General features: G+C 37.9%; 3 protein-coding genes across 7 annotated transcripts in view; 1 reads left to right on the top strand and 2 right to left on the bottom strand.

Annotated features, from left to right (window-relative positions):
* Positions 1-4,592, bottom strand: part of gdf6a (growth differentiation factor 6a) — a 5,925-nt gene extending 1,333 nt beyond the window's left edge. The window contains exons 1-2 of the mRNA XM_043260213.1: positions 4,125-4,592; positions 1-808 (exon numbers count right to left, since the gene is read on the bottom strand). The exon at positions 1-808 is cut by the window's left edge and continues 1,333 nt beyond it. Of these exons, the coding sequence (XP_043116148.1) occupies positions 1-808; positions 4,125-4,461 (1,145 nt within the window). The 5' untranslated portion in view covers positions 4,462-4,592. The remainder of the gene's footprint in view (positions 809-4,124) is intronic.
* Positions 4,593-7,770: 3,178 nt separating this feature from the next.
* Positions 7,771-17,553, top strand: sybu (syntabulin (syntaxin-interacting)). Of its 5 annotated transcripts, none has more exons than XM_043261870.1 (9): positions 7,771-8,011; positions 8,338-8,388; positions 11,372-11,426; positions 11,640-11,817; positions 11,950-12,153; positions 13,666-13,765; positions 14,010-14,159; positions 15,489-15,641; positions 15,752-17,553. In XM_043261870.1, the coding sequence occupies exons 3-9, from the start codon at positions 11,403-11,405 to the stop codon at positions 16,893-16,895; spliced, it is 1,953 nt and encodes a 650-aa protein (XP_043117805.1). In that variant the 5' UTR covers positions 7,771-8,011; positions 8,338-8,388; positions 11,372-11,402; the 3' UTR covers positions 16,896-17,553. The 5 variants fall into 5 exon arrangements, with proteins under 5 accessions (XP_043117805.1, XP_043117804.1, XP_043117807.1 ...); XM_043261869.1 differs by having other exon boundaries at positions 7,772-8,011; positions 15,486-15,641; XM_043261872.1 differs by lacking the exon at positions 11,372-11,426 and having other exon boundaries at positions 7,772-8,011; positions 15,486-15,641.
* A 1,357-nt stretch (positions 17,554-18,910) lies between these two features.
* Positions 18,911-24,937, bottom strand: ebag9 (estrogen receptor binding site associated antigen 9). Its single transcript, XM_043260811.1, has 7 exons — positions 24,677-24,937; positions 24,145-24,241; positions 23,895-23,973; positions 22,873-23,031; positions 22,265-22,372; positions 22,041-22,132; positions 18,911-20,647 (listed from the first exon to the last, which is right to left on the bottom strand). The coding sequence occupies exons 2-7, from the start codon at positions 24,225-24,227 to the stop codon at positions 20,530-20,532; spliced, it is 639 nt and encodes a 212-aa protein (XP_043116746.1). The 5' UTR covers positions 24,228-24,241; positions 24,677-24,937; the 3' UTR covers positions 18,911-20,529.
* Between the last annotated feature and the right edge of the window lie 422 nt (positions 24,938-25,359).

Below are 25,359 nucleotides of genomic sequence, written 5' to 3'. Positions count from 1 at the left end.
TAAAGTATACTGATGGGGCTGAGTTTTGTGGGGACGCAACAGCTCGGCGGCGTGCTGTTGGGGTCCATCGAGTTCATGAGCGTCTGGATGATGGCGTGGTTGGTCGGCTCCAGGTGCGACCTCAATGGGAAGTCGCACACGCCCTCGCAGTGGTAGGCTTCGTAATCCAGCGGAGCGATTATCCAATCGTCCCATCCCAGCTCTTTGAAATTAACGTGCAGCGCTTTTTTGCTGCACCTCGATTTGGACTTTTTGCCGTGCCGTTTCCCGTGGCGATTATTGAGCGCGGTTCTCCGTCTGCGCCTGGCTTTGAACTGCAGCGCGCTCTCCTCCTCCTCGTCGTCGTCTCCGCGCGACTTGATCTTCTCTTTCATCTCGTTAAACAAGTTCTCTCTTTTCCTAGACCGCGTGTAGACCACCAATATGGCCTTTTCTTGCTGCGTCCGGCCGTGCCGGTGGAAACCCAGTTGCTTCAGGTCAATCTCTGCGTCAGATTTGCCGTGCGTAACCTTGAGCTGGAGACAAAGCTGACTCCCTTGATGTCTGCTTTTAAAAATTCCCCAAACGTCCAGAACCTCCCATTCTGCTTTTCGGGAATCCTGAAGATCAAGGGATCTGGAAGCCAACGGCCTCTCTGATCGACACGAGAGTAAATGAAGAGTGTAGACGCCTGATGGGGACGGCTGGCCATCCCCGGGCGGTTTTCGAAATATCCTTAATTCAGCACCGACCAGCTCCTCTTTGTCTGAGAGAGTTGAGACATCAAACAGATACGTTTGTCTTCGCAAAGGAGAGAGCGTGAGATCGTCTGCAAGATAAAGAGAAATAATTGCAGTCAGATTCACTCAGAGTGACTCATATTCTCATAAAGGGGTCAGGTAAAACCCAAAACCTTATTTTAGGCTCTTTCTTAGTCTTCAAGATGGAAAATACACAAATAAATTAAGTATAAAACAGTATGGGGGTGGCGCAAACGTGATTAGTTCTGATAAATATTCTACCTTTTGTTTTTTTTTCTAAAATGTTTCAATGAAGTTTGGTAACAAGCATGTAAAATATTTATTCGTATTAAAACAGCTTGAAGGCTAAATAAAAAAAATTGATTATCATTTTTGGCTCACATTCTCAAAGATCAGGCTTTATTGTAGTTTTTGAATTAGAAAGGGGGACAGACTCGCTCAAAATCAAGGGGAAAAAGGTCATTAGACGAGATGGCATAAATATGTAACGTAGCATACAAACGAACAAGATAATTGTTGACAAATATTTTGAGAGAAATCATTTTTGAGTGGTCAGCGGAGCAAAAAAAAAAGCTTACACTAAAAAAAGTTTACTGTCCTACGCCTCATGTTCAGTAAAGAACCTTCAAGAAACATTTTTGATGGATATGTATTTTTGGGGAGATTTAAAAATTCTTAATAGAACATTCTGAAGATCAGAATTGATTCAAAGCACTGGTCTAAAAATGCACTAGCTAAAAAAATAATAATTTTAGGAAGTGGATGTAAAACATTTTTGGATCTGTTTGGAACATTAGTGTTTTTTTTTTTTGCAATTGAACTGTTTGCGAAGTCATTTGTCATAAGTGGCCTATGTACAGGTGACTACGCAAATAAGAGAGATCTGGTAGCCATGGCGAGGGAGGGAGAGAAAGAGGGAGAGTGGGGGGAAAAAAAAGAGTGCGCCAGACACAAAGCGACATACTGTACGTGTTGAACAATGCACAATTAATGCATTCTTTCCCCTTCAGGAATCCAGAGGCCTAGCCGCACTTTATCACCGCCTTTTATCTCTCTGACAGACCAAACGAGAAGCATTTATCTGAATTCATGTGAGCTTGTGTATGTAAGAATTTCAGTTGAACTATTAGACTATTATCGCTCCAACTACGCCTGGGGCACAGATATCATTTAGCCTGAACAAAATCCCAGATAAATACGTGCATAATTTCGAATAACGCCGGACTCGTTTTAATCCGGCTGATGGAGAGCCGAATGCCTTTCGATGCTTAAATACAAAATAACCTGACTGCGGTTAAAACTAAAACGGCACTTTATTTGACCCTTTAATTAATATTTACTACGAATAAAACGAAAATGGATATTATTCCGACTTTCCTTTTTCCGCGCGCGAACGTAATCGTCAAATAGTTCAAATGAAATGCGTGCTCTCGTTCCTGCGCGCGTATGGTCCGCATTAGCGTTTTTATAAGACCTCAAACAAATCGAATACAAGGTCGCCGAATAATTAACAGTTCTGAGTTCCCTCCCACCCCATTAAAATGCGCCCCGCTTATATTTCGTCCATTCGGCCAAAAACAACATCCCCGTTCAAAAGTGGTTATTGCGTCTAAAATGCAACTCCACGCAGCAACAGTTGCACGAGTTTGCGCGACGGCCCGACCAAAATCACCGAGACGAGTGAAGGCCACTGACAGAAATTCGTAAATCACTCCGGCAGCCCCGCAATCGCGCGCTTTTAATCAATCAACATTCTTCTCCGATAATTCGATTCTGTACGACGCGAGAGAGAGAGAGAGAGAGAGAGAGAGAGAGAGAGAGAGAGAGAGAGAGGGGGAGAGAGAGACCTCTCTTGGTGTGGCTACCGGGGCACCATCTGCGTTTTAATGAGTTACTTACAAGTGCCAAAAGTAATTTTCATACATTCCGTTTGTTCTTGTCTGATCTTGCAACCATAACGATCTAAAATTTGGGGAAATGTCTTATCTGTTTTGGAGGAAATTCCTTCCTGTTAGACAAAAAGATTACTGCCTTATCATAATTGAACGGCGCTTGAGTGGAAATGATTCTTGATGACATTCAGCAGCGAATGACGCGCACGGTGCGCGCAGCCAAGACACTGTAATACAGCCAGGCGACTGGAACGGTTTGGTTTTGCGTTAAGTGTTGATGGTAAGTGTTACAGACCCATCGCCACAGCGCTTTAAGGTGCTTATTAAAAAACGTCTGAGATCCGTAACTCCGCGTAATGCGCTCAACCCTCCACATTTCAAAGGCTGCAAAGCCAGCAAAAACGCCCGAAAAGCAACAATTGTCCAAACCTAAACAGACGTAAGGTCCTGTCCGGTTTTTGCTCTTCTCTTTTGGTGATGTTCCACTGGCTGAACTAGTTCATTACGGGAGAATAGACAGTGTTTGATATGTTATGACATGGACACTCAATTAGATCACCCAGTTCAAATACTCCAATCAGCGGTTTGATGCAAAGCAACCCTCAGAGGGTCCAGTGAAGGGTCACAGCCAATGACACATCAAATCAAAATCAGTGAGGAAAGTGAAGCTTTTTTCATCGAATCGGTTGGCGCTTCTGTTCTTTCTGCGAACGCGTTTGTCCGCGGAGGAAAAGCGCACCGTTTGCGAAGCGTTCCTCTTTTTTTTTTTGTCGCACGTTTTCATGCGCGTTCGTTTTCCTCCGCGGCGTTCGCACAATTATTTGCCGCAAAGAAATCCAAACCGTAACAAAATGCAACCGAAAACCGTAGCTGAAAAAAAAAACTGTAATAAAAAACCAAAAAAGACCGCGTTTGCGTTGCACGAATAAAACATTTCCTATAAAAGCAAAATTTCATATATTATGTTTCTTTTTTTCCCCTCTCGTGAGGTTTGTGAGAACGCGCTTGCACGCGAGGATGTTAAGGAAAAGATTTATTGCCTTCATTTAGAAAACGCACCAATTAGTGTTTTATTGCCGTGTTACCCTAGGGTCAATGTAAAACTAATATAACTTTATACTAGCCGAAATATGAGGTCGTGCTGACCATTAAATTGTGGCCCGTGCAGGACGAATGATCACCAAACATTAGCAGAGAAATAAACCCTCGAAAAATTATTCATCCAATTTAAAGGTATTAAATATCTCATTATTTTTCCCTCTAACGACAATCTAGGTCTATTCATGGTTTTTAGAGCAAAAAGCATTTAATTGTTTTTTACTAACAGAAAGTCGTTGCACAAGTCTGATTTAAAGCATATAAGTATATTGTTTCCCTGCATTGCATTATCACAATACATATTTCAAACCGTTTTCATGATCGCTAAATATTAAAAACGCATAGTGCGTGATTCAGACAGATAATGCATGTAAGAAAAGAAAACAAAACAAACCTTTTCCTCTGTCTACAAAACTCGTTATGGTATTTGCAGACTTTGAAGAGCGGAAAAAACTTGCATTGAGCCCCAGTTTTTCAGCGGCGGAGTAAGTCCTGTATATAGAGATCATGTAATCGTGAGGCACAACCGGGTCCTTTAAATCATCCCGACGACCCGCAACCGGAGAGGATGCGAAAATCTCTTTAAGAAATTTGGGTGACCTTTGCCCATCAAACGCGCTCCTGGAACCCTTGCTCCTTTTCTGCGATACAAGCGCAGCTGACTGGCAACGCGGTAAACTCCAAAGGAAAATGAAGAGCGCGTAAAAGGCGACTGCTCGAAAGGCATCCATGGTGTTACTGTCCCCCCCCAAAAAAAAGTCAAGGCGAGCCGCGTCTCCCAGTGAAGCCGGGGTTTTTTTGGGTTTGTGTTCGTCTCAGTAGCGCGGACAGCGCGAGATCTGTGTGGCGTGTCTCGAGTGAAGTGCGCTGTACGCTGAAGAGCGCCGGGCTGCAGACGCGCTCGCTCACGAGTCACGCCCACTCCACAGACGCTCCTGGGTTTATTGGAGAGCTTCTCCACACTTCAGAGTTCGGTTTTTATGCCATTTTAATATTTGCTATATACTTGCAGTAACAGATTTATTATCACAAATACAACGACAGTAGCATATTGTAAAGAATAAGTAGTATAAGTGTGCTTTCTTGCATAAAATCACCATTTTAAAAGAATAACAAAATGTAGTATAACTAATTTAAAATATAACTCAATAAATACAATCATAATTAATATAATACAATACAATTCATAATTATGTTTAATGTTGAATGCTTAAAATTATACAACATAAAATTTTTCTATATATATGTTTTAAAAAAATGTAAAAATATAAAAAACAAATGTTTTTGAACATTTATATATATATATATATATATATATATATATATATATATATATATATATATATATATATATATATATATATATATTAAATTACAGTATATATTATAAAGAACACACAGTATACAAAAAAATGTTTATAGAAGAATTGCATATTTAACAGAAGATACTCAATAAATAGATGCATGATAAGAGAAGAGAGAGGGGAGTCTTAAAGAAAAAGCTGGGCTTAAAACAACGGCGTGTGTACACCGTGTAATTAGAAATTAAATAAATGTGTAATTTAGAAGATTTTTTTGTCCACATTTGTCCAAAAACGAATTGTTCTGTGCCAAAATTTTTAAAAAAAAGTCACTGAGGGAGTCTTCTCTGTGTCTCTGAACCAGGCAAACACAACAGGATGCCAGGCCTTCCAAGTAGACTAACATGTTGACAGAGGTTAACAGGTCAACAAAAATATTCACAGATCTATTGCACCGTCTACTAGCACCTCACTGCAGGGAACATTGCACCGGTCATGTAAAAAATAAAGTTGCTTGTTAAATCAAGACCATTGTAATTATGACGTGGAGGACTAATTGGCAAGGGAGAGAACGGGTTAGGTGAGAAGCCATTGTTGTAAATTTAAGCTCATCATAAGTGAACAAATAACCTAAACATCTTTACTGGGATACACTCTTTATTAGGATGCAATTTTAAATTAATTTCCAGCCAGTCCTGCCTATGAGAATGTTTAAGGCCTACAGCTGAAAGACATTACTGTAACAGTAATGTAAAAAGTCTCACTTTTCTCCTCACAAAGCTGGCTGCAGACGCTCTAGCTTCACCCGCCTCTTTATCTTGCGCTGCACTGCCTCCTTGCGGTCATTCATTACGTTGCATTTTGAAAAAATGGCTACTTTACACAAATTATCAAAATAACACAAGCCAGCAAAATCCAAGCTCAATTAGTCGATGTAGGCCGATTATATTATTTAAAATCATACCATATATTTATATATGCAATATAACATATATATATATATATATATATAAATTATATATATATATATATAAATATATATATATATATATATATATATATATATATATATATAAGTTATATTATATATAAAATATTAAAAGTTAAATTAACTTTTTTTAATTTAAAAGTCTAAAGCTTAAGTCATTTACCTCTTTTTTAAAAATTATTTTTATTATTGCGTGTGTGTGTATGATCAGATACGGTGCGAATTCAAGTTAACTGATTTTACAAAAATATGTCGAAGTTTACCTGAATTCACACTTTTATGTTCAGTACTTAGTGCTTACATTCTGGTTTTTGAAAGTGCCCTAAAGCCGAGTTGAGAACCTAACAGGTCTTTAAGTCTTACGAATTATGAAAGGTTCATATTTTGGTTTTGGGAATCCCTAACAACAGGTTGACGTGCATGAAAGGTCAAAAATACTTTCATTTTCTTACAATATGCATTTTTACTATATTTATTATCTCTCAAACCTAATTATTCCAAACCTGTCCGGTGATTGGTCGATTTCGTTGCACTCACGAGCTTCTATTGGCTAAGAGTGAATTAGCATTTTCATTCAAACAAATTTTTTGATGTAAACAAGAAACGGCTAGGACTCGTTTTAAAAACGACTCGTTTCAATGATTCATAGTCGACTGTTTCTTTTTAACTTTATAAACGGTCCCATTAAGATCTAAAAATTTGCAGAGTCTTTACATTCACTTGAACTGTTTTACACACTGCATAAAAGGTCCATAATCCATAATAGGAGCACTTTAATACATGATATGAATATTCTTTAATGTGACATCTCATTACAGATTCACTGTTAAACACAGTTAAGCTAATAAATACATAACCTTCTACATATTTGTACAATAAACTGCTTTCTTACAACGTAATGTTTTACCATAGAATAGACAGTTTCTACAAATGCGCAGTTCACCAACGTTTAACTCATAACTGTTGTTCCATTATCAGCCAGCAGAGGGCAGTAAAACACCATATTATTATAATTGTGCGACCATCATACAACAAAAAGCAAACACTATATTCAGTCGATAACGTATATGGACGGACTGGGACTTTTTTTTTCTTTTCTTTTTTTTTTTTTTGATCAACTTAAAAGTTATTAAACTCAATGAGATTCAATAAAATCATAACTTTTGCATAAAAATAGGTTCGCTCAATCTTCTGCCATAGCTTGGATGTTCTACTGAATCGTTTGGAGTTCACAGGGAGAACCTTCTCTGGAGAATGACTTTCTCGTTTGTTAAGTTGACTTCAGCACCATGGAGAGCTGACTCCTTCACCCGCTGCACTCAGTCTTTCCTGTCAGCAGAGCTGCTCGAGCGTGAGCCCTGCTGCAAATAAACATCTCAAACCGGACTTAGCTAGTTTTCTCATCTAAGACGATCTCCCAGTCGTGGTCAGCGTGAGAGTTTTGCTACCCTTCGGCCTGGCGCTCTATCCTAAAACAGCCCTGGATTTGTTCTGAGTAGCACAACAGTGAACCATCCCTGAAAGAAACAGCAGGAAGAACATAACCTTTATAGGTTTTTTTTCCACTATAAAGAGTTATTTATTGAATTGCATGGGTAAATCCCATCCATCAATCATAAATACTTTGCACAAAAGACTCTATAAGTCACTTTTGATGAAATCATAAGGCACGACCATAGCTATGACTGCCATCAATAAACCCGTCCCCAAATCCCGTTCGACCACGTAAGGGTTAATTCTTGCTTCTCGTTACATAACACACTTGGACCATTAGTCAGATTTACGTCGTCCCGGCGATGTCAATATCCTCAGCCTCTTCTGCTTGCGCTGTGCGGAATAATCTGGTTTCTCCCGCAGACTGAGGCTGGGAGTCCATCGCATCGGATCCAAACGCGGGCTGAGGACCTGAGGAGAGCGCATTGTGTTGTTTTGAAGGGATCCGGAGCAGCGCATCCTCTCTCTCTCTCTCTCCATCCACATCCACAAGAGGAGGCAAGTGTATTTACTTACTGCGTCACACTGGTGTTCACCGTGCCAGGTTTTACTAACACATAAATACCAAAGGAAATAGTGTTACGCGTCCTAATAGTAGATAAAGGCTAGTTTAAAAAAAGAACGAATAGCCTACGACGTCTTCTTTGTATGTAGCCTCTATTCAACACGTTCTCTAAACTTGAAATACGCATTGCTGTTTACGCATCGAGTGAGACTAATGTGTGTTTTTTTTTTTAAGAAAAAATATTAAGTGTATGTTTTCGACTTGTAATACACAGTATACACATATTTTTGTCTTTCTTTCTTTTTTTGCCGTTGTTTAGGTGGGGCAGCAGAAGCGTCATTTTAGATACAGCTAAACGTCTGTCAATCAGGTACTGTCGATCAACTTTGTTTTAATTGTGGTCACAAGCTTAAATATTAATATATTACTCTTTGGTGGGAAAATCGTTGTTTTATGAGTCTAGTTTTGACAAAAATAAAAAAATAAAAAATAACAAATATTTAAATGTATTTAATATATTGTATTTAAATGTTTAAAAAAGCAAGAATTGCAAATATTGTAATAAATTCATATATGTGATTTTTAGTGTACCCTGGACCACAAAACCAGTCATAATAGTACATTTTTTGAAAAGTTGAGGTCTATACATCACCTGTAGGCTGAATAAATAAGCTTTTCAATGATATTATATTATATTATATTTCAATTATTTTTTCATGGTTGGTTAAAATAATATTGTCAAAATAAAATCCTTAGCAACGCATATTACTAATCAAAATGTTTTGATATATTTAATCATCCTAATGATTTTTGCCACAAAAGAAAAGAAAATATCATTTTGACCCTTACAATATATTGTTTTTATGTTTTTTGTTGTTTGTTTTGCTTTCATCTGAGAGTAAAACCTGACCCAGTCGTGTAATGAGATTAAACTGCCTGCTTAAAAAGTAGCTTTGAAAGCGGCATATTACTACTCTTATATGAAACGGAAAACCAGTTAAACAGGACAAAAAATAATAAATATAAATGAATAAATAGACAACGTGCCATCTCACGCTTTTAAGAGAAAGTGCATTGAATTTTCACTGTAAATAGAAATTGTAAAAAAAGTAAATAAATTGTAAGTAAAACTAATAAAATAATGCTAAAACTAACAATATCAGTTAGTTCAAAAGGTACGGAGTGCTTCACACTAAGAGATAAGAGAAAAGAAGAGAAAAGAGAAACTAGACTAGAGAAAAGGAACTGCATATTAGTGACTGTGCACACTGGTTACTGTACAATGTCGACCTGTGTTTAACCATTTTCCCCCGTAGTGAAGCTCAAATAACATCACTCAAAGCCTGTAACAAATGCATTAGCACACATTACTCTCATCCCCTGTAGCATTGAGTCATCGCTGTTTTAGTGGACAGAATGTGTGCTGTGTTGACTACATATTTAGCTAGAAGACGACAGCCATAGTTATATATATATATATCTGTATATCAGAAATGCTAAAAACACTACAAAAAAGTTGTTTTAATTGACAATAATGGGAAATTACAATATATAAGAACAAACAGCATGTACACTCTAAAAAAAGTTACAAAACTGTCTCTGAGCTGGTATGTACCTTAAGGGAATTTGATGTATTTTTAAAACATTAATACAGTATTATTTCTTTTAGAGCAACATTATACCTTTAGGGTAGTAATATGTACAATTTAAGGGTAAATATAATTTGCCCCAGTGACAACTCTTCTGTGAGTGAGATGAAGCTGATTTTACCGTCATGTTTTATGCATGAAGTCATTCTTAATTATATATGAGCAGCATGTTACATAAGTGTTATGAGTCAACAAGTATATAACCTTTAACTCTGACTGCACTCCTACTTTATCACCTCAAGCCAGCCATGCCATTTGCATCTACGATGGATGAGGCAATTTAAGGGAAAGTGCATCGGTAACTTCTAACTGCGTCAGGCTGAAACTAGTCTCAGCATTTCTATTAGGCTGAAATGAGGTAAAAACACTAAGCTTCTTGTCCCGACGCAAGGCATCAATCAAGGACTGAATGGCTGACCACTACCAGGCTACAAACAGTATAACTCCCATAAGTGGCAATTTCTCAATCAGTAATTTCGTCCGCCTTTATTGAATAATGCTGGAAAAGTACAGTTTAAAATTTTGGTGTCTGTAAGTTTTAAAAAATGTAAGAAATACTAATGCGCCCTTTTATTTCAGTTCCCTTTGTGTACTTCTAGCACCAATATTACACGAAAGCTGGCAATTCTTTTTTTTTTTCTTTAAACAAAGCGCAAAAATCTAAAACACCATAATACTTAAATAATTTAAAAGGATGTGGTGACATAAGACACTCCAAAAAAAAAAAAAAATGTTTTCCATATCCTAAAGGAATGGGCGACCCACATAAAGGTTGTCCTTTGACTTATTTTGTAATGAAATATGGCATCCGGACACAAAATGGAAAGAGGCAAGAACCCAGCTATGGGTTCAACCTTAAGGGGTCAATGACGTCATCCGCACTAAAAGCAACCATAACCCTTATATAACCAACTTCAAAGAGATGCTGAAAAACAAGACACACACCACTAATGACAGAAAATGGACCAGTGACGTCAGGGTCGATCAAGCGTGATACGTGATATTAAATTATTTAATTGTCAGGCTTTGGTTTGTTATAAGCAGATCCGGAACAACCAAAACAGTAAAATAATCTATTCAGAAGGATGGGATTTTATCATCTCTCATCATAGATGAGGATTAAATTGACCATATTACTTCCTTCTCCAAGTGCAAAGCCTTTTACATAACCCCTGATAAATTCATCAGAAGAATCGTGTTAAATAATAGCACTGGATTAGTTTAATTTAGAATGAGTGTTCATGCGATTTAATTCCAGGTACTAGTGAATTCATTTTTATATAGTGCATGGCTGGAACTCAAGTATGGTAAGACAACTGGGTAGAAAACAAGATTTAATGACAATTATTTGCAAAAACTCATATTTAGTGTGTGGCTGAAACTCAAGTATGATAAAACAACCGGGTAGAAAACAAGATTTAATGACAATTATTTGCAAAAACTCATATTTAGTATATAAGTTTGCAAGTATTATAGCCTGGTATATAAGTAAAAAAATATCATATATTATTATATACAGGTATATATGAACTGTAGCCTGCACTCTAGTCTATTTAGAGAATCATTCATTCATAAAGTAGGTTAAACCAGCCTGGTATCTTACGTCATGTCCTCATTCATTTTTATACTATAATCTTTTTTTGTTCTAGTTCATTTGTTATACCAAAACCTCACGCTCAAGCAACCTGTTTTCATTTTTTACAGTTTAATTTGAACTATTCCCTGTTTAAGAAGAATGGGACCTTTTCAGACATACGAGGTGCCGAACCATCTTTAAACCATTTCTATGTAAACACGTTTTTACTTACAGTAAGGCTAACTGCATGTATATAAGTAAGACTTAAATCGGATACAAACATTTAATACCAGCTTTGAAAAAAGCTTAAACGGCTCACCTCAGAGGCTGGCTGTAGGTTGCATGCAGATAGTCGAGGCACCATGTTCCCAGTTAACGATTATCCATTTCCTTCAGGTAAAAGAAAAGGGAAGCATGCGCAGCCGTATCCCTCGATTTGTCCTCCACCCATTACGCGCTAAAGCAAAGGAGTCACCAGCGTCCAACATGCCATTGTCAGAAGAGGAGAGCAAAGATTTTGACATTAGCTCCCAGCACTCTAAAAGAACCATTAGCCCCAACAGCCTGTCGTCAGGTAGGATACGAGGATATCATGACTTTTATGTGTTGTTGGCCTCGTGCATTTGGCCTCTCTGATAAGGAAAAGCACGCTAGCGTAACTTTAAATGGGGTGTTATGTCATTTCCACATGGTTCTGCCTTCTCAGATGATACCGGATGCCCAAGCAGTCAATGTGCATCGCCAACCAAGACCCCCTCAGGCTCCGACAACAGCCCACTGGGTTCACCCGCTCTGGGAGAGCGCAAGGTCAAGGTGAAGAGAGTTCGGATGAACGTAGCGGCCGAGTGGAGCGCACCCACACAGAAGCACAAGCGAGAGAAGCAACAGCGTTCACCAATCATGAATAAAGGTAATTGTATTTTTGCTATTATTGCAAAACCGCTTTTCATATTCCATTTATACTTTTATTTTTTAGGTTTCATTTTAAAATAATAGCAGCAGTGAAATATATTTAATTTTATATAGCCTTTTCGGTGCTCAGAAACACACCAATCAGTCAGAATAATTGAAAAGGGGAAGAAAAAAAAATCTAATAGTCAGTGTTTATGGAACTGCATGTTTTCTGCATTCAGAAAAAGTGGAGAAACTACAAAACAAGGACAGTTTGCACATGGGGTCTTTATCAGCTTATGTGACCGTCCTCTGGGGTGCAGGTTCAGACACAGAGACACATACATGTACATGCCTGCCTGTTAAATCAATTTACATGTTCTTGGGATTCTGCTGGAATGGGTTTCTCTGAAGTCTTCATTGAAATAAAGAAAAACACAATTCAGGAAGTAGCAGGTGCCATGCGCTTGATTACCCTTCCTCATAGGGGCCAGTGATTGGTTGGCTTGTAAATGGCCAATCAGTGCAACTTAAAGTAGTTGGCTCCTCCCACTGCCTGGGAGAATTCACAGCATTTGAGCTTGATTTGTGTTGAGCAACTCGCACAGTTTTGTAATTGTTAGTGAGTTAGTCACATTTGTGTGGTTAGTTAGTTAGGTAGTTAGTAGCACGTTTGTATAAGCACTTTGTCATGGTTTTGTCAAAAGGAAAGAGATGCTTCTCAGGTGTGTATTTTATGTTTTTTTTGGAAAAACCTCAAGGTCCTGAATTATCTTACCATCTCTTTAGCATCTTTTAGTCTTTCATTCACCTCATTTTGAATTGAATGCTAAATACATTTTATTGAGATTATATTTAGACTAGGCCTTTATTTATTTATTTTCTTAACCAAAATGTTCCGTTATGTGAAATAATTGACTTGAGTTGATTTATTTAAATTCAATGTAAGTTTATTTGCATTGTGCTTTTTATGATGAAAATCGTTGCTAGTTCAGAAGGTTTATTTGTTTTCCCATTAGCTTTATTTGTACTTCCAGGAAGTAGGTAATCAGTATTCTATCTCTTTAGTCTTATGTTTAGCAAGAATAAAATATAACAAATAATGTTGCAAGATAGAATAACATATCTACTTTACCTACTCCGTGGAAGTAGAAACAATGTCGTTAGGGTCTAAATGATAAAGCGAACTGACTGCAAGTAAGAGGATATTCAATTTTACATGAAAGTGCTGAGAGAAACCAAATGTAAAGGATTCCTCTGTCACTGAAAGATTCAGTCCCATGCCTTGCTTCTTCCATATTGGAGCCAAACGATGTTCATCACAGAAGTCTGTAACCCTATATCCTCTATCAGGCCTTTGATCTGGCTACTGGAAATATGCTAATTGGAAACGTGCGTGGATTGTGCATTTGGTGGTTTTGAAGTCTCTACTTCCACAGTCTCTTTAGATACACTTGAATGGATGAGTTCTGCTGATGCTGAAGTGTTGAAGAAACCTTAAACTTTTGATCCCCATTTTTATGCACTGTAGGCAGTGAGGCAGATTTCAGCTCATCCAGCAGCACTGGAAGCTACAAGACACGTGAAACTCTGCCCAACAACTCTACAGGGAAGATTTCATCTTCTCGCAGGTGGGGTTTTTATGCTTTTTTTTTTGTTAGCTTGTTTCTGAAGCCTAATCCAAGATAGCGGAGTAAAAAAAGTTAAAAGCCCAGTGCACATGTAGGTAAATCTATATTAGTTGGTTAACAAGATATAGATCCATGCATACTGAAAGAATGAGTTGCATGGCTGGTTGTTATTCTAAATATAGCCTGCGTGTCTTGCCTATCATGACACTGTCCTGTCCTATTTGTTTCTTCCTATCTCACTTAGCCGTGGGCCCCACATCAGAAGCCTGCCAGTGTTCAAGCCCCCAGGAAGCCCTACTGCCCCTCGCGATGCAGAGCTGTATGCCCCATACAGGACGCCCCCCAAAGCCCCCTCCTTTACCAACAGCAGTAGCAACTCCAGCTCTACCAGAAGGTATGAACCAAACAGATGGAAGGAAACTGAGAACATGGTAGATGCAAAATATTCTATGCAGGATTCGGGCGCAATACAGATAGTGTTATCGTGTCCTCAACCTCTTCACAGAATAAAGGATTAGATTGGTCACGGTTTGGCTGTGCCAGGCTTTGAGGGGATTTTGACAAAATTGTCTGCTCTCATTTTGCCCACGCAGACAGCAAAGCCGTTGGCTGGCTGATAGAAGTGAAGTGTTTTTCAGTGCTACATTTTTGTAGAGAGGGTGAGAGGGCATTAATATTTCATGTGCACATGGTCAGTCAGTATTTTTGGATATTTAGGGTTTGTCTTCGTCTTAATAACATGTGGGCTTTTTGAGTTTTATATTTTTGCCTTTTAATGTGATCGAAGGTAAGGATACCAGTGCGTACATGCATACATGCATACATACATAAACCCACATTCTCCTTTTAGCTCCCTTTTTAACCTAAGCTCAGAATGTGTGCGCTTTCTAATGCCTTTTTGAGCTTATGCAGGGTCCTTGTTTGTTCTTTCATTGTTCTATCTCTGGCACAGATGCAAATTTGACTTCAAAGCAGCATAGCAGGTTGCTAGGATATTGCGGTTCTTGCTTAACTGCCTGGTAACAGGGCCATTGCTTTGCTTTTTTTTTTTTTTTTTTTTTCTTCTTTCAGAAGTTAATACTTTACATACTTTATTATATTTATACTTTTTATATTGGTCTCTTTTGTACTTCAGTTCAATTCTTTAAATATTAATGTGAAATTACCCTGCTATCCTATTGCATGTTTGGTTGCATTTTATTATTTGCTTTTGCTCGTGTGTTACCATCCAAGGAGCCAAAGAGAACAAAATTGTCACTTCCTGCCAATAAATATCACTAAAGTAGGAGAAGACACTGAATATAATCATTTTCTTCTATAATAAATTACTTGCACCTTACGATAAGCCACAATAAATGCACAGTTGTGTAAGACCGATTTGGCAGGCAATTAAACAGAAATACTTTGATGAAAGAGTTTGCTCCGGCGTTTCATAATGATCATAACAGATTGGTCTGTGGTTTAGTCAAGTTACACCATCCCATTGCACATTCATATGGCTTTTTTCATGTGCATGAGATGTTTTCCGTCTCCCATTATTCGCACCAACTCTTACTCACAAGGCAACAACCACCTCAATCAAGCATGAAAACGTTTATTTTTTTTTTTGCGAATTAAGCTTAAAAACTTCAGGTCTTCAGGTTCATTTCTCCAGCTCTTGATGTAGCTTTCACATAAGCATGCTTTGTCAAATTTAAAAAGGCTTGCTTTTAACTTTCAGAAGAACCACTCCAGTACGCTATCATAGCTGTGGAGACAATCACGGCATCAAGCCTCCCAATCCAGAGCAGTACCTTACCCCTCTACAGCAGAAAGAGGTAGCCATACGACACCTCAAAACAAAACTCACAGACTCGCAGAACACAGTTTGTGACCGGTAAGACTCTGCTTTAAAATACTTTCACTAATGCATTACTGAACTGCAGTTATTGAAGAGCCATTTTGCAAACTATCACATGGTACATTTTCCACACCAATGGGTTTCAGGGAAGCTGAGATTGAGGAGCTGAAGTCCCAGCTGGGGCGTATGCGAGAGGACTGGATAGAGGAGGAATGTCACCGCGTGGAAGCTCAGTTAGCTCTGAAAGAAGCACGCAAAGAGATCAAGCAGCTGCGCCAAGTGGTGGAAACCATGAAGAACAGCCTCATGGAGAAGGACAAGGGCATCCAGAAGTATTTCATTGACATAAACATCCAAAACCGAAAGTTGGAGTCCTTGCTCCACAGCATGGAGTTGGCGCAGAATGGCTGCAGCTTGCAGGATGAGCCAACACTGGACTTTATCTGTGAGTCTCCAGAAAGATCCACTGCAGTCAAGTTAGAGATGGAGCTACATGGTGAAGAACAAGCAGTGGAGGAGATGGCTGATAGTGATCTGCTGGCCAATGACGAGATGGCCAACAGAGCAGAAATTCTTGAGAAGGTTCTCATGTCCACTGTGGTTGATTCCAGCCAGGATGGTGGCACCAAGACCATTCCCCAACCAGGGCTGTCCACCTTGGAGCCGAGTGTATTGGAAAAAAGCACAGAGGAGCATATCTCAACTGACCCCTTTGGTGCAGAAGATAAAAGTGTCCAGACTGATGAGGTAATCTACACCGCTGATCTCCAAGCCCTCCTCTTCCAGCTGCTAAAGCTCCAAGGGGGTGGCTTCCCTGGACTCCTTATTTCTTCTCCCCACCAATCCCAGGAATTGCCTTCAGCACAAGTTCCCAAAAAGGTTGAGGACTTGCCTGAAGCACAAAAACCAATCAAGAAAGAGGAGTTACCTGAAGCACAAGATGAAGTCAAAGATGTTTGCACCAACACTGCCCAAAACATTAACGATTCTGGTCTGGGCTTTTCTGAGCCGAAAATGAGTCCCCAGTTCATGGAAGAGCTGAATTTCGACTTGAAGAATCCCAAGAACACCTCTAGCATGGCAGTGGTGGGAAAAAGCCACTGGAGCAACAACTTCTTGGTGGATCTGGTTGCTGTGGCAGCACCCGTTCTGCCCACCGTGGCGTGGCTCTACTCGCAGCATGGTTTGGTAGGAGGGGCTCCTGTGTACAACATTGCAGCTTTAATTCGAGGCTGTTGCATTATGGGATTGCACTCGCTCCGCCATGTCTCTCATGGGCCAGATACTTAGTGGCCCTCACTCACAGTTACAGCAAGAGCACTTAAACATCATCTTCAAATAGAAATGTTGTTTTTGTACACCTGTGATTTATACATATACACTTATTTTCCGTTTAGTTGCAACATTCCTACTTTGCACTGTGTATTTTTGAGGCACAAAGGATGAAATTAAGGGGATGTTAAGGGACTTGTTTTGTCTTTTTTTTTGTTATTTATTGCCCTTATGTTTGTGTGTATATAAATATTTTTGCACAATCTTTTCATCTGGGTGGGCAATTATGTTGCTCGTCTTGTTCTTTGCTGACTGCTATTCCCTGCTTTTCTTTTTCTTTTTTCTTTTTTTATAAGTCATTTAGAGTGGCAATAGGGGTTGACTGTCAGTTGGCCGTCGTTTTTGTTGTAGTTAAAATGTCACCCGTGTTCCAAAAGAACTAAAACCTTCTGCCAAAGCTTAAATGTGTTCAATATTTTGTGTTAAGTGAAACTGTATTTCTCTCCCTGAAATTAGAGCTTTTACATGTTGCTCTGTAAACTAACAATTTTCTGAAAGGCAGCACTTGTCACAGTAAAGCGAACACTTGTTATGTGCCTGAGCTATGTGCAATATTTTTGTTTATATCAGATGTATATCATTATATTTATTATTAAAGCATGGAAAACCCCTCCAAGCTCGGACTTTTATTGTGTGCTAGATCATTGAAAAAGGTAGTGCTTAGTTTCTAAATTTGTACTACTTTTCAGGCTCACTAAATCGGTGTCCACAAAGATTTTGAATGAATGACGTTCACAATATGATACAAATCCTGCATCATTTCCGCAGCCCTTCCTATTAAACATTTTGGATAATTTGACCATGCTTCCAGCTACCAATTGAAGCAGAGTATTTTTTTTATGTCTGTAGATTACATCTGGGTCTGGCTCTCATATTAATAAAATAAATATACAAAAAATCTCCATGAACCCATTATGGAAGTTTAATGTGTTGATGTGCCAAGCAAAGTGAGTTAAGTCAGTAAAGTGAGCCTTAATCTTTAATCCTCGCGTTTTAATCCTAGATTAATACAATTTAATTCTTTGCTCTTCACAAGATGAAGTTTCTTTTAACAGCTACTTGTTTGCAAAGCAACAAACAATTTTACCAAAGTGTAGGCTACCTGTAGTGTCATTTAGACAGGTGTTTTTTTTTGTGATTTTTGTCATGGAAATTACATTTTAAATATTAGTAAAATTATACTTCACATCGCATAGTCTCATTCATGTGCTTTTGACGGTCACAAAAACATCATGTGTTGTAACCCGTATTGGTTGTTGAGGGCAATTGAACGTATTGGGAAGTATTATTAGGAATTACTGGTTTTAACAAACCACCAATGGAAGGTGACCAATTGCCAGTAGAGACCCAATATAGGCCTACATTGACTTTAAAAAAGGCAAAAATTGTATTTAAAAGAAATAAAATCGGTTAAGATATTAACAAGACAGTGTAATAATGTTACCTTCATTATAATAAAGTTGTAGCATTTAGGCCTGATAAAAATCACCCCGAGACGTTATGGATAAAAGAAGTTTTAACTTCTGTGTTTTCAGAAAAATCCTGTCATCAATAAAGGAAGTGCATTAACGCTTCTTTAATGGGCTTGTACCCAAACAAACACACATGCACAAGAACCAAAAAACATTTTATATCGTACAAAATATAAGGAGTACATGAAGTCCACTGCTGCTATATTCAGAAGCTAAACTAGACTAAAGCAACCATTACACAGCAAGCATGGACCCCTGGGCCCCTCGAGAAAAACACAGTACATCTGCTAACAGATGGGACTCGACTATTGCATAACATGCAACCCTGCACACATGAAATGGCAGGCCTGAGCAAATGCTTGCTGTCGTGTACCGTTAGCCCAGTTGGACACTACAGCTACTGCAGCTATTTACTCTGGTCCAGACTATGTATTGCAGACGTTTTAATAAGATTTTGCTCATGTTGTTTCCCTCCCCGCCACGCATAAAATCTTTAAACAGTGTTTATATACATTTTATTTAATGAACATGGTCCAAAAACCTTGATGATTACAGAGACAAACCCGAGTGAAAACCATAAAGTCAGGTGTGATTATGATGATGCGCACAGCTGCAGAAGACAGCACGTAATGTATAATTCAGTCAGAGTTTATTTTCCTCTATTTCTGTCTAAGTGGGTCAGGCTGTGGGAGGGTTGGTCGACCGAGGGCGTTGCTGAGGCAGATGGGGATTATGACATCATGTTCTCAGAGCTGGAATATTCCACCGGTCCGGACAACGCGTCTGACCTTGAATATCACAAATGATATGACATGTATTCAGCTTTATGATGCTGATTGAACATCTTAACAGTCTGAGTACAAACAGATCCAATAAAGTCTGGTATTGCTGATTATGTTCAAAGACCCGAAGACGTCATCTTTACCACGGCACGATGAGCATGTTTTTTGGGTGAAGAAATGACAGTAGAAGATTCCGAAAGCCTCTTAATAAAAGTAAACCACTGAACAGACAACCGAAATGTTTATTACAGCTGAGGCTGCACTGTGGAAAAACAACTTAAAAAAAGCATGAGCATGCATGAGTGGGAAACATAAATCATAGCAAAATAAAAATAGATTTTATTCAGTTTTTCATTGTTATCTGTGCCTGTGGCTCTCATGGCTTCATGTTCCTTAATATTCATCATAGCATGCAGAAGTTAATTTCAGCACCACCATCATCCTATCAGTAAACATGATCAATTTCTATATTTTCAAGCGATAAGAAACACTTTAATAGCTAAACACAAGCCGTTCCTCTGGTGAAATTACTTTTAAATGGTGAATTCTTTTCTCTTAGTCAATGCTCTTCTCAGTAACACAGTATTACTATAGATAAAAGATGGTTTGGTTGCCAATTTGGATATTTTAACAATTTCAGCGTTTCCATGACGACCAACCCACACCTCTTGAAAGAGCTCTCTTGGAGCCTCGGTACATACTGAATATTTCTGCTCTCTATTCCCACTGATAATTACTAATTCCTTAACCAGATGACTCAAATTGTTGTCTTTAGAAAAATCAAGATCAATATATAAGAGTTATTCACAATTAAGCCCCTAATTATCAGGTAAACAGAATGACAACAGATTAGATAGACGGCTAAATAGAATGAGTAGAGCAAAAACCCAAGGTTGCATGAATTTGATTCTTTTGAAATATTGAGATATCACTAATTTCTGGTGAGGTCCAGTGTTTAAAGCACAGGAGAAAATGATGAAGAAAAACAAATGGAAGACAAAAAAAAATCCTTATCTAAAATTTTTCTTGACAAAATCACTCAAGTGTTATAAATACTGACAGAAAAAAAACATTTGGTTTTTTTCTTTCATCGAGAGCATGGTAAGAAATGTCACAATAACTCAAAAATAAACAAAAGGGACGATTCTTTGTGCTCTGTTCAGTCCAATAAAAAAAAAACAAAAACTGAAGAAACAAACAAACAAAAATTCCCCAAGATGGATGATGGACCAAAAAAAAATATCCCATAAAGGTGAAGACAGCAGTGTTGATGAAACAAGGTAAAATGTAATATGTTCAGTTGTTTGGCTGTTGCTTTGAGTGTCCGCTGTATTAATGTTATGAAAGCTTGACAGCAATCTTCTGCTCTTTTTTCATCATTCTCTGGGCCTCTTTTTCCATTTTCTTCCTCTGTTGCTCCATTGCACGTCTCTCTCGCTCAGCCAGCTTCTGCTGCCTGTATTCACGATAGACAGACAGCGATCAATTTAACTGTATTTATGATAAGCTTAAAGAGATATTTCTTTTTGGAAATCGATAATGTGCTTTACAATATGCAGTCAGTGAATACACTCAAAAAACCCGCACGAACAAGAAACCAAACAGCTCAGTACTTCCATTGTATTTTTATCCACATAATAGATTAGTCTTTTATGTACCACAAAGGAAAGAAATTCACACAGGTTTGGAGTGACATAAGGGTGAGTAAATGATGACAGAATTTCTAGGGAACAATCCCTTTAATTAAAATCTGGCACAATGCAGTGGAGGTTGAAAACCACTGTGTTTGTACATTGACACCTAGTGGACAAAAATCAGAAAACCTCTATATTCTACCTCCAAATATTTTGAGTTAAATTATTACCATATCACCACAGAATCTGCTCAGTTGATTTCCACAGAATTTAAACCTCTGACATATACACAACATCATCATCATACCAGTTACAAAATATGTAACATATGTTTAAATTCATTCCAAAGTCTGTCCAAAAAAAAAAAAAAAAAAAAAGAGAAGTCAAATCAGGACCTGGATTTTATGACTGCATAGTGAAGTGGCAAGTGTGTGTGTATATATACAGACAGACACACACACACACACACACACCTGTATACCTGTACTAATTATACCTGTTAATATTGCAGTTATCAAGGGAAACAAACAGAACCAGACCTGCCAACCGGCCAATATTTATCATGTTAGTACTTCGGGTTTTATTTTGATGGTTTGGCGCATCAGAGTTATTTTTTGCAATGCTATTAAAAAAAACCCTCCTCATGAGGTTGAACTCTTCATCTTTTTCTGTTGTTTGTTGGGAGTCTTGTGCATGGACAGAGGTTTTTGCATAGTTTAGTGCAGTCTTCCAACACCGTTCCTGGAGGCACACCAGGAGTCCACATTTTTGATGTCTCCATTATCTGACCAATATATTTCTGGTCCTGGAGTCACTACTAATGAGCTGAAGAGTTAATTCAGGTGTGTTTATTTAGGAAAGTTGGAAAATGTGTAGTGGGTAAAACTTAGGTTACACCTATTAGTTGCTTATTAGCATGCATATTACCAGAATATTAGCCATTTATTATTAGTGCTAATTAGGCACATATTAAAGCCTTATTCTACATGACCTCATTCTACATCTCTAATCCTACCCAATACCTAAACTTAACAACTACCTTACTATCTTAATAAGCAGCAAATTATGAATTTATTGAAGTGAAAGTTATTGTTACCGTGTAGTGTTGGTGTGCCACCAGAAAGAGAGTTAGCATTCTGTTTGGCAGGTCTGCAGAACCAGAAACATTTTTATGTTTTACAGGATAACCTCACAGTCAGCTGTAAGGTAGCTTACCTCAGCACTTCCTCTGCCTCCCAAGCTGCATCTTCCTCATCCTCCCAGGCGTTGGTGTCCTCCTGCCAGGTGTCCAGGTCCCCCAGCTCCGCCTGCAGCACACAGACACATTGTGTTTAATCTTCGTCGTGTCAACCGGAGGACTCCCAATTAATATTTCTGTTGTTGTTGATAAAGTGTGAATTGCAACGGTGTGATTGTCAATGTTACAAAGTATCACTCACAGAGGGCTGGATGAAGGACATGTCCTGAGTGGCGGCTAGTCGGCTGGAGAAACCTGAGGAGCTGTCTGGCATAGAGAAATTCAGAGGTTCCCTTTTCTTCAAGACAATCTGAAAAAACAGTACAAAATAGCAATAGAAATTGTATTATTATTATTAATGCTAAAAACTGTGAGATAAGCCTCTTTTGATGAAATGTCTTAAATATCACTTTTGATTCATTTATAAAAACTGTACTGATTTCAAACTTTTGAATGATTACACATTACACAAAAAAATTATGAGAAGGACAGCACTAAAACTGCTCTAGAGCTTCAACAATATTTAGCCCTTTTTTCATCACTCACATTCAAGGTGAAAATGGTTATTCTCAAAGCCAAAAGACTTACATTTTTCACATTAAACTATAAAAGTCTCAATTTCTATGTGCCCTAATTAAAGAAACAAATTGTTAAAAATCTTGTTTTTAAAGAGAGAACGCAAGAGAAGGAGAGTTAGTAGGATGTAAAAACATGAAATATTAATCTAGAATAAAATAAAAACTAGGACAGAAGATAAATAAATGACAATGAACCAGCGGCAGATGTAACCTCTCCTAATAATCAACCTACTTTCTGTGTTTTCCTGATGGTGGGTGCCATGTCTTTGAAGTAGTCTGGCTCTTCTTCTTCAGCTTCATTCTGTGGAGGTGGAACTATCCCGTTACCACCCTCAATTTTAATACTTGTTGGAGCTTCCTCATCCCACGAGCTCCACTCCTCGATCTCTGGCTGAATTTAATAATACAACAAACATGTAATCATTTCATTAAGCGAGGGTCAATAGTAGTGACTGTCATCTGTCCTGCTTATTTCTAAGTGTGCTTTATTTTTTGTTATTCTCATTGACGCATGAAAACGTGTGGCTTCCTTTTGCGAAGGTCCTCCGTGACAATTTAACCATTCAGGCATGCTGGGTTTCCAAAAGCTCTTTCATTATATTCAGAAAAATACTTTAATTTACATGCACTATGAAATTGTGAAAAATGCAGCTTCTGGTGCTAATTTTTCATATTTGTTCTTAAACATAGTAAGTATAATATAAAAAGCATATAACTTCTTAATTTGGTAATGTAGTGTATTGTGAAATATTGTTTAATATTTGAAATATTGTTTAACTGTTTAATATTTGAATATAAATTATACTGCAATTTATTCCTGTGAAATCTAAGTAGTCCAGTACACAGTACTCCAGTTTTCATTCACATAATCCTATATATTATATATATATAATTAATACAAAATTATACACACACACACACATACATACATATATACATATATATATATATATATATATATATATATATATATATATATATATATATATATATATATATATATACACACATATATATATATACTTTTTGCCCTAAAAATTACTCTCTATGCAAATATATATACTTTTTTAATTACCCATTTTTTAAACAGTCATTATTGTAAATATAACGCATTTTATAACCTGTTTTGGTGCAGAGGAATAGTCAACAGTGGTTGGGAGGGTGATCTGATCTCCACTCAGCTTGCGTGACCTTCCAGTCCTAAATTAACAAAAGACAACAGTCATGCAAATAAACACAGCATGATTTTATAACCTGTTTTGGTGCAGAGGAATAGTCAACAGTGGTTGGGAGGGTGATCTGATCTCCACTCAGCTTGCGTGACCTTCCAGTCCTAAATTAACAAAAGACAACAGTCAAAACACAGCATGGCAGGGGAAACTCACTGCCACAGAATCACATCCGTTAGAGACATGTATTCTTCTCTGGATGCCTTCATGTCAACGGGCTTCAAACGGATAAACTACAAGGTGAATATCTTTGACCAAAAGAGATTAATACTCACCTGCAAATCAGTCTTTTCAAGAATGAGAGAACAGACGCCAAGCAGGTGCATATTTTAAAAAGGCGAAACTGTGTGATGGCCATGTTATGAGTGATATCTAAATACAGACAAAAATACATGGAAAAATGGTGTGCATTAATTCATGCTTTCAAAACAGGAAAACGTCAGAGCTCAAAAAAAATGAAAACAAGCAACGTCAGCAATTCATACAAGAAGATTAAGTGCTGAGTCCTTGGACACTCATTTAATTTGCATCATTTGAAAATGTTCTGAGTTATGATATGATCCAAATATTTATATATTGTTTTTTTTTTGGTTTTTAGCATCACCCAATTTGCCATGTTGACCTTTACCAGCAACAATCAAGGAAGCAAATGTACTACAATAGCATTTGCTAATGTTAGCTACAAGCACAGCTAGCTAACTAACCACCTATGCTGCCTAACGAGGTTACTTAGCTTTAGTTTACGTTCAGAGAGCTTGTGTGCGTATATGTGTTATAAAACGGCAAATATCCATCATAGTTACTCACCGGTCAGGTCAATTAAAGAGAGTTGATGTGGATAGAATCATAGCACGGGGCTAGCAGACTGAGGCAAATACAACACTTGGCCTTTACAGATGGGACGAAACAGGGAAATTAGTGTGTTTTGGCAAAGACAGCGTTCAGGAAAGCAGAACCATCATGAATAGCGGCTGTCAAGGTGGTCATTCTCATCCATATTAGTCTGATGCAAGCAGCCATCGTCCCTTCATTGTATCACCTCACACCAACAGGGAACTGGAGTCTGTGGGTTGCCAGGTTGTCGGCATAAAATATTTTTCCTGGTTTAAAATAATTACATTTTTGGTCTCAGGAAAAAAACAACAACAACAACTAAATGAACTATGCATGCTTATGGAACCCCTACCCCCACCCCACCAACCAAATAAAAAGCATGTTAATGTATATGTTACCATATACCCGTGATAGCCATGGTTATTTTGTAGGAGCTGTTTCTGCAAATAATGGAAATATTAAATAAAATTACAATTTGAAATAAATTAAATTCAATTATCCGTATGGTTTTGTCGAACAATATATTTTGTTAGTTTTACCCTGACTGGCCATTTCAACTTGGCAACCCACATGTTGAGCTCTTTTGCGCAGATTTTAAGGGACGCTTTTCATCTCTGCCAAAAAACACAATAAAAGTCCGTTCTAAAATGTTTTTT

The sequence above is a fragment of the Puntigrus tetrazona genome, chromosome 16, assembly GCF_018831695.1.
Source record: "Puntigrus tetrazona isolate hp1 chromosome 16, ASM1883169v1, whole genome shotgun sequence".
Classification (NCBI taxonomy): domain Eukaryota; kingdom Metazoa; phylum Chordata; class Actinopteri; order Cypriniformes; family Cyprinidae; genus Puntigrus; species Puntigrus tetrazona.
This window is presented reverse-complemented; position numbering and strand designations above follow the sequence as displayed.

What these genes read in the sequence shown, in the direction of transcription:
- sybu (XM_043261869.1), top strand. Translation starts at nt 11,403, where the DNA reads ATGGGACCTTTTCAGACATACGAG. An exon ending in AACTCCAGCTCTACCAGAAG is followed by an intron (nt 14,160 to 15,485) that starts GTATGAACCAAA and finishes TTTAACTTTCAG; the next exon opens with AAGAACCACTCCAGTACGCT. An exon ending in CAGAACACAGTTTGTGACCG is followed by an intron (nt 15,642 to 15,751) that starts GTAAGACTCTGC and finishes AATGGGTTTCAG; the next exon opens with GGAAGCTGAGATTGAGGAGC.
- ebag9 (XM_043260811.1), bottom strand. Translation starts at nt 24,227, where the DNA reads ATGGCCATCACACAGTTTCGCCTTTTTAAAATATGCACCTGCTTGGCG. An exon ending in TTGAAAAGACTGATTTGCAG is followed by an intron (nt 23,974 to 24,144) that starts GTGAGTATTAAT and finishes TTGTTAATTTAG; the next exon opens with GACTGGAAGGTCACGCAAGC. An exon ending in TGTCCTTCATCCAGCCCTCT is followed by an intron (nt 22,133 to 22,264) that starts GTGAGTGATACT and finishes TGTGTGCTGCAG; the next exon opens with GCGGAGCTGGGGGACCTGGA.